The sequence below is a fragment of the Miscanthus floridulus genome, chromosome 7, assembly GCF_019320115.1.
Source record: "Miscanthus floridulus cultivar M001 chromosome 7, ASM1932011v1, whole genome shotgun sequence".
Classification (NCBI taxonomy): Eukaryota; Viridiplantae; Streptophyta; class Magnoliopsida; order Poales; family Poaceae; genus Miscanthus; species Miscanthus floridulus.
Genome location: NC_089586.1, coordinates 94,260,862 through 94,269,849, shown reverse-complemented (window position 1 = coordinate 94,269,849; position 8,988 = coordinate 94,260,862). Strand labels below are relative to the sequence as shown.

General features: G+C 49.1%; 1 protein-coding gene across 1 annotated transcript; it reads right to left on the bottom strand.

Annotated features, from left to right (window-relative positions):
• Nucleotides 1-3,152: 3,152 nt before the first annotated feature.
• On the bottom strand, nucleotides 3,153-8,714 carry LOC136467343 (phenylalanine ammonia-lyase-like). The gene is made up of 2 exons (XM_066465998.1): nucleotides 8,083-8,714; nucleotides 3,153-5,251 (listed from the first exon to the last, which is right to left on the bottom strand). The coding sequence occupies exons 1-2, from the start codon at nucleotides 8,493-8,495 to the stop codon at nucleotides 3,505-3,507; spliced, it is 2,160 nt and encodes a 719-aa protein (XP_066322095.1). The 5' UTR covers nucleotides 8,496-8,714; the 3' UTR covers nucleotides 3,153-3,504.
• Nucleotides 8,715-8,988: the final 274 nt, after the last annotated feature.

The following is an 8,988-nucleotide window of genomic DNA, read 5'->3' as shown; positions in this document are numbered from 1 at the left end:
TAGAGTGGGCTAAGCTAGTCTCGGGTTTCCCAAATTAGTCTTCTAGGTCCTGTGTAGCTTTTGTATCCTTTCTCTTTTAGTAAGACTTTACTTTATTTAATATGTTATTTTTCTCTACTTTGTGTAACATATCCTTTAGTTGTGTTGTAGTGGTTATCTTAGTATAGTTGTAACTTGTATGCTAGCTAAGTTGAGTCTATCTCGCTCTTGATACTAGATCACCGCCTTAACTGGTGCTCTTGGTTATTTGTGTTTATACAACTAGATTAGTGAGTTATAGTGTAGACATGGTGTCTATACTATACTTTGTCTGTGTTTGTTGCTTGTCGTATGGATTGTTTGTGGTCGCTAGTAGGTGGTGACATCCCTATCTAGTCTCTATATTCCATCACGTGTTGTTAGGCAAGTTATTAAAATAGTAGGACCACCACCTCGCTAGGAGCCTTAGCATCAGCTTTCCCTGTTGCCTTTTTCTCATCCAGACGTCCCTATGTGCTTTACATCTAAGAACTCTGTCTTGCTATGTGTTAACCATAGAAGTAGCCACAAGTTATAGAAACCTTTGCTCACTCATTGTCCTCCCACCTAACTACACCTTACTAGTATCTTTGTGTGAGTTATCTCTATCTTTGGTGTCATCACTATCCTTTCCATTTCTTGTTTACCCCGTTGATGAGGATATCTCAACCATACATGCTTCCTCAAGTGTCAACCATTCACAATACAACATTGAAGATACAAATCAAGGGTCATTTCCACGAAGACGTGCCAAGAAACTACAAGAGAAGGTGAATCCATTCCTAACTAAAATTATCTTATTTAAGAATGTTATACTACCTAAGTGTTCTACTTTGATTGTACTTAGGAATACACATAAAGAGGAGGAGGAATTGGACCACGAGGATCGGACCAACACAGTGAAAACTGGACCAGCAAAATCGGATCACTACAGTGAAAATGGACCAGCAGAAAGAAACTATGATAACTCTTGATTCCTTGAGGCCTTGGAGCTCCATGGGGACATTTTCGAAATCTTATCAAGTCTACTTTCCAATGCAACAAACCCCACCTCATTTGGACGTCACAATAAAGAGTTATGCTTAGATTAGTCAATACTGCTCTGAAGGTCAACAGTCTTCTCATGATAGAATATTGGCACAACTTCTTGTGCAAAACTGTACCATTCTACAATGTTACGTGGTGCATGTTGCACATGGATGAAAATCTTATTGAGTCTACTTTCACACCCAATAAACGGCTCGTCATTTGGACTTTCCACTAGGGAGTAACAACTCTTTTAGTGGAGACTGCTTTGGAAATTGTTAGCCACACGAAGACTTTTGGAAATTCATTTCATGGAAGCCTTTTCACATACTCTATCTTTTCATTTCCGTTTCATGTTCATACCTATCTAGGAAGGTAGTTCCTAGTATAAATATCCCTAGACTTTTGATAATCAAAACCAAAACCCCTTTGTTCAGCTGTGTGCTAACAAAAACCAGAGAGATATCTCTACCCCTTTGCTCTTGTGATTTCCTTTGCAGGATTACAGAAGCGGAGGCTTCATCCGCTCCCAATTGGTGCTCCTACTCCTTTCGAGGATCCCCTCGATTGATTGTAGGTTGTGTTGGTTGGTTCTTTGAGAGTGTGGTTGGGCGCATCCTCGATTCAAGTTGCCGGTTAAAGACAGTGGTTGGCTTCGAGTTTTATTTACCAGGTTACACTAGTTATCGCTGCTTGCAGCAAGTTATCCGGGTGTTCTTCAGCTAGTTATCAAGATCAAGATCCTACGTCGTGAAGATGGAGACCAAGAACCTCATCATTTGGTATCAAAGTTTTCGTTAACATGGAAGGATTCTTACCCTTAGCTACATATATTTTTGTTTCTACCTATCCACCAAAAAGCCTGAAAAAATATTTTGCTATAGCCCTTTGTTTCAATCTATTATTCTAGTGAGTTTGGTTAAGTTTCGGTCCATTAGAGTCTTTGTTTTAGTTGTCGATCATATTATCCTTCGCATGTCCATTGTGCCTCTTTTATATATATCTGAAAATCCCCACAAAAAATCTGAAACCCGTATCATCCTTCACGTTAACTTTGATCCTATCAAGTTATCATCCTTCGCGTTAACTTTGTCTTGTTTCTATCAAAAAAAGTGTACAAGTGTTATATCTGATCTTATTCTTAGTTCTATAAAAAAAAGTGTGTCAAAAAAGACAAGAAAAAAAGTTAAAAAAAGAGTTGAGAGCATGGACATACATGTCCAGTAGCTTGTGCCTTGTGGTGGAGTTTCTCCAGCTGCCCAATCTTTTTTTTCTGATTACACAGTAAAACTCAGATACTCACAACGCACACGTACTCACTTCTATGAATACATACACGCAAATCCTACCTCTGTGAGCATCTTTGAAGACTGAGCCAGCAAATCCTCGAGATTGGCTATACATTCACCCCTTTAAACGCACGCACGCAAAACCTATCATTATGAGTATCTTTGAAGACTGGACTGACAAATCCTCGAGATTGACTAAGGCACTATAAACGCTTCATTGTCGATGGGAATGTCGGCTACTTGTCTAACACTGAAAACACAACGTCACGAAGTCGCTTTGTTGTCGATGGGAACGTCGCCTACTCACCTAACACTAAAAGCACGACATCGTGAAGTTCTATAATATTCGCTCCCACGACAAATTGAACTCTGCTATCAAGGCTCCTGTAACCGGAGGCTATATGACCTTTCGCCTCTACGAATCTTGACAAATCCAGGAATCTAATTTCTTGACAAAGGCAGGTACAGAACATATTTCCGACGTGGTAGGTAAAGGATAAATCTAATTTCTTGACAAAGGCAGGTATAGAAACAAATTTCCGACGTGGTAGGTAAAGGATAACGAAAACATCCAATCATCCTTGGGAGTTGATCGATTCAACGAACAGTGGTTGGCCACCAGCAAAAAGCAGGAGAACCACCCGTCAGGCACAGCCCAACTACTCTCACACAGGGTCGTTAGCCATGGCTGTCTCTTGCACTCCTCTGCAACTTGTTTCAGAAACAGACAACCATCAGCGAGTCCGATTTCGAGCACTGTACTGTACATGACATGACAGAAGAAGGACGAACGAACAATCGGCACTACTCAACTCAGGCTTGTTGTCAAGGAACTTCTCATGCACAGCACCATTGTATAGAACAAAATAATTTACTTTATCCCCCAACTTACAAGTTAAAACCATCAAAAGTTTCAGTAGCTGCAACAGCCGAGAACATGCACATTGCAGGCCATGGCGTCGCAGCTGCGGGAACACAACAACATTCACATGAACCTTAGCTACTAGCGCAAGGCAACGGTAAATATAGAGTATCTTCTGCTAGTGACTGTAAAAACTTCACAATGATCTTGAAACGCTCTGTCTTGATCGAGCCGCTATACTTTGGTTTTTTTCTTCTGTATACCTTGTTGTCTTCTCTGCTCTTGTGCAGACTGCAGAGCAGGCGCAGCTCAGCAGAGCGGCAGGGGCTCGCCGTTCCACTCCTTGAGGCACTCGAGGAGCGGATCGATGTGCTTGCGCTGGTTGATGGCCACGAGCACCTTGTTGAGCTCCTCGCCGGGCGACCTCGTCTTCTCGCCGGTCAGGTACTCGGTGCCGACCTCCTCGCGCACGAACCGGTACAGCGGGTAGGACCGGCACTCCTTGATCCTGTTGGGGACCAAAGGGTTGCCGCTCTCCACGGCGGCGCGCGCGGCCTCCACCTCCTTGGGCAGCGCCGCGCGGACCTGCTGCTCGAACTCGGCCACCTTGGCGAAGATGGACGTCTCCACGACGCGCTCGGCGTCGCCGTTGGCCAGCGCGTGCTCGATCAGCACCGCGCGGAGCTTCTGCATCAGCGGGTAGTTGGGGCTGCACGGGTCGTCCGCGTACGCGAACACCGCCTCGCGGTCGATCGCCGTCTGCAGGTCCTTCTCGCAGAAGCGCGCGTTGTGGAGCCCGCCCCGGGCGTTCAGGCTCAGGGTCTTCTTGGCCACCTGCGTCACGCAGTTCTTCACCGCGGCCTTCACGTTCTCCTCGATGTGGCGTAGGTCGATGGCCTGGCACAGGGCGATCAGGAACGTGGACGTCATGAGCTTCAGGATGTCGACGGCCTCGGCGGTCTTCCTGGAGGAGATGAGGCCCAGGGAGTTCACGTCCTGGTTGTGCTGCTCCGCGCTCTGGACGTGGTTGGTCACCGGGTTGCCCAGGAACTGGAGCTCAGAGCAGTAGGAGGCCATGGCGATCTCGGCGCCCTTGAAACCGTAGTCCAAGCTCGGGTTGCGCCCACCAGACAGGTTGGATGGAAGGCCATTGTTGTAGTAGTCGTTCACCAGCTCGGAGAACTGCGCGAACATGAGCTTGCCGATGGCGGCGAGGGCGAGACGGGTGTTGTCCATGGACACACCAATGGGAGTGCCCTGGAAGTTGCCGCCGTGGAGCGCCTTGCCACGGGACACGTCGATGAGCGGGTTGTCGTTGACGGAGTTGATCTCGCGCTCAATGGACTTGGTGGCGAAGCGGATGACCTCGATCTGTGGGCCGAGCCACTGCGGCGAGGTGCGGAGCGCGTATCTGTCCTGCTTCGGCTTCATCAGCGGGTCGAGCTCGCCGAGCTTCTTGGCCAGCTTCATGTAGGAGCTGCCTTCCAAGACGTGCTCCATGATCGCGGCAGCCTCGATCTGTCCCGGGTGGTGCTTCAGCTTGTGCGTCAGGTGGTCGGTGAACTCCGGCTTGCCGGTCATGACCTCGCAGAACACCGCAGAGATGACCTCGGCCATGATGGCGAGCACGTTGGCCTCAAAGAGCACGGTGGACGCGAGGCCAGAGCCCACGGCGGTGCCGTTGACCATGGCGAGACCTTCCTTGGGCTGCAGCTCGAAGAAGCCGTGCTCGATCCCCGCGATCTTGAACGCCTCGGCGGCGTCCACCTTCCTGCCATCGGGTGCCACCGCGACGGAGTTCTGGCGGCCCGTGATGAGGCCGGCGATGTAGGAGAGCGGCACGAGGTCGCCCGACGCGGTGATGGTGCCCCGCAGCGGCAGGCACGGCGTGATGTTGGCGTTGAGCAGCTTGGCGATGGCCTCGAGGATCTCGAAGCGGATGCCGGAGTAACCTTGGAGGAGGGTGTTGATGCGCACCAGCATCGCGGCGCGGGTGGCCTCGGCCGGCAGCACGTGGCCGTCGCCGCCGGTGCCGAAGGCGCCGGCATTGAGGAATCTGTCAGATGGAACCAGACAAAGTAGAGGTCAATTCGGAGCCCCCCGAGTGGGATATTATAGCTGAATAATTGAACAATAAACTTGGTCAGGGTAGACGATAAACTTGAACATTAACTAAATTGGATCAAACAAGAATCTGCCGACTGCCGACTTAAGAATTTAGTTCCCAAAAATTTTCAACCTAAACTATCACGTCGAATCTTGCGGCATATGTATGGAGTATTAAATATAGACGAAAAAAAACTAATTGCACAGTTTGATTGGAAATCGCGAGACGAATGTTTTAAGACTAATTAGTCCATGATTAGCCATAAGTGCTACAGTAACTAACATGCGCTAATGATGGATTACTTAGACTTAATAAATTCGTCTCGTTGTTTTCAGGCGAGCTATGTAATTAGTTTTTTTTATTAGTATTCGAAAACCTCTTCCAACGTCCCAAAACATCCGATGTGGCATCTAAAAATTTCCATTTCTTGAACTAAGACCCTGTTTAGATGCGAAAAATTTTGGCTTTCGGCTACTGTAGTACTTTCGTTTGTATTTGGCAAAAATTGTCCAATTATGGACTATTTAGGCTTAAAAGATTCGTCTCGCCAATTACGGGCAAACTGTGCAATTAGTTATTCTTTTTACCTACATTTAATGCTCTATGCATGTGTCGCAAGATTTAATGTGACGAAGAATCTTAAAAAATTTTGGATTTTGGGTGGGATCTAAACAGGACCTAAACGCACCCTTACATGTCTGGCGTGTTAAGGAGCTGCTTTGTCATATCAGTACTACCAAGTCAGACGCTCGGGGTTTTTTTTTTTATTGTAGAGAGATACTAGTATAGACCGAGTAACAACAAACGAAATAGTGGATTCCTACAGGCGGACAGATAAGTAGAGTTGTCGGTGCAACTAAAATATTCTTTGCTCTCATTTTGCCAGCTTGTTAAGCTTCCCGGATGTGGGCAGTCTGAAACTTTGAATGGAATAATTCCACATGTTATGAGTAGTTGACTGCTTAATGATTATCAGTTTTTAACGTTTTTTTAATTGTAAAATGTTGCGCCATGGTTATTTCATTGGTGACGCGTCCATGATATAGTTCTTTATTACTCCTATCCTATATGAAAAAAAGACAGTTTTCTGAAATGTTCACTTAAGGCTTTTTTTTGGATGGATAAAGCTTAAGGTTTTTTTTCGTTAAGTAGGATAAGGTGGGAAGAGAAATTTTCTTCTTCTTTTTGAGTGGAGTGTTCCAGCTCTGAAGGCGCCCATGTTCATAGGCGGATCCAAGGGTATTCTCTAGTATTCCTAGGAATACCCAACTATTTTGGTACACCTTTATGTATATATGTATGTATACTTGTATATACATATGTATAATGCAATATTCTATAATACTTTTACTCATTCTAGCTCAAAACAGCTGAAAAACGGCCTTTTAGCCTGGCTTCCGTAGTCTCCACTGACCACTCTCCACTTGTCAAGGCTCCATGTTGTTCACCTTTTTATTTATGCAGCTGCAATTTTCAACCAAATATATAGATTCTAGAAAGCATTTTTTTTATGTGGAAGTAGAAATACCCAAGTTTAGATTCCTGGCTCCGCCACTGCCCATGTTCCGGTGACTGTCGGCCGCTGTCCAGCCCGTGCACGAGCAACTCGTGCGACGTGAGCTCTCGCAACGCGCGGGCGGCGGCGATCGCAAGCACCATCGCAATCGCAATCGCAGGCGGCGGCTCACGCCGCGCTCACCTAACGTTCAGCGGCGACATGACGGTCGCGAACCCCCGTTCGGTGGCCCATCTCTATCCACCACGAACCAGTCACCCACTACGCGGCTACGCCACTAGCCTACCCACGTCGTCGCCATGTGCGGGGATAAGCGGCGGGGCCCCAAGACTTTGGATTTCCACGTGGCCCAGGATCGGCTGTAGCCATCAGGGGCAGGGTATCTCCCCTCGAGATCCCAAATCTCCGGGGAGCCAAACTTGGTAGGCCAAGCTGGCGGTGAGCGAGCTACCGGCCGCGGACGCCGACGCCCCGGAAAGCACGGGGTTTCCGCTTCCGCACCCGCCGAGCTGTGGAGCCCAACTTTTGTATGGTCGGTGGGACAGGGTGTGGCCCGCCGAACGGGTGACGCAGTGGCACCCAGGTTTGGGTGTACTGTACGCGTAAGCCGTGGATGTGGATCGGTGATTCATCGCGGCTCGTGTTGGCAGGACTCCTGTCGACAGGAGGGCAGGTTCGGTGCATCCGACTGGTTTTGTAGGCACGAATGATGTAAACCATTTCATAAAAAAAAATGATGTACCCACCAACGACCTAGCTACTTGTACAGCTAGCTAACACCGCGTAAAAAGGAATATTTCTTGCTTAAGGCCTCGTTCACTTTAAAAAAAAGTGAACCCGATGAATAGTACCACTTTCGTCTTATTTAACAAATATTGTCCAATCGTGGACCAACTAGGCTCAAAAGATTCATCTCGTGATTTCCAACTAAATTGTGTAATTAGTTATTTTTTTACCTACATTTAATACTCCATGTAAATGGCTAAAAATTGATGTGATGGAGAGAGAGTAAAAAAACTTGGAATTTAGATGACATCTAAACAAGGCGTAAGTAACTGATGGGATCCCGTGCAGTAAACAACTAGCCGGAGCACATGCAGGCGCAGCTAGCGCGACGCTGCGGTGCAGCCAGGAACTCGTGAATAAACCACTACTCATGGCTGTTTGCTGGGATCATCATCTAATCTAACTGCAAAACTAGTAACTAGGCTCAGAATTGAACTGCTGTGGAGAAAAGAAATCGAGGTCTCTCTCAGACTCTCACCTGATGAGCTCCCTCTGGAGCGCGCCGCCTTCCTTGGTGCGGCGGTGGGAGGTGGCGCCGAAGCCGGTGGTGACGCCGTAGCTGTCGGTGCCGTTCATCATGCTGCTCATGACCCAGTCGCTGCTGGCCTTGACGCGCTCGCGCGCCGACTCGTCCAGCTCCACGCGGGCCTCGCCGCCGGCGCCCGCGGCCGCCACGGCGGCTACCTGCGCGATGCTCAGGCTCGCGCCCTGGATCTTCACCACCGGCTCGCGGAACTCCGCCACCATCCGCTTCACCTCCTCCAGGTGGCTCCCGGACAGGTCCTCCGCGGCCTTGCCCCAGTTCAGCGGGTCGGCGCGCGGCGCCGCCGGCGCAGACATGCACAGGCCGTCGCCGTTAAGGGAGCGGACAAGACCGGTCTCGCACTCCATTGCGACACGTGCGCGCGTTGCGTACAGAGATGAACAACGCGGACGATCGACAAAAGTAGAAAACTAGCTAGCTGGGGAAATTAAAGCTACACAAACAAGAGTAGTAGTGGCTACACTGCTACTACTGGTGGATTATTAGTACAGCTAGCTAGCTAATTGCGTGACAGCGCTGTAGAAGAAGAGCTCTGGCGTTGTGGAAAGCTAGGCTCTTCCTGAGGAGAAACGGTGGGGGAGGAGGGGCTTAAATAGCGTGGCCACGGGTGGGAGGGAGGTTGTTGGGGTCTGCGACTGGCATTGGGCATAGCATGGCATCGGGGGTCGGTTGTTGGCGGGCCGAGCTGACTCCGCGACGCCGCCCTGGCCCTTGGATGGGCCGGCCAACCATCTGCCGATGCGCGCCACGCGAGTGGCCCGCGCGGAGCCGGTCGTCGCGTGGCGTGGCCGCCTGCCTGCCGTCCGCGGGGAGGAATAGGACACTGACCCGGCGCCGGCC

Coding starts and splice junctions, on each gene's coding strand:
- LOC136467343 (XM_066465998.1), bottom strand. CDS start 8,495: ATGGAGTGCGAGACCGGTCTTGTCCGCTCCCTTAACGGCGACGGCCTG. Junction 5,252..8,082: donor CTCCAGAGGGAGCTCATCAG/GTGAGAGTCTGA, acceptor TCCATCTGACAG/ATTCCTCAATGCCGGCGCCT.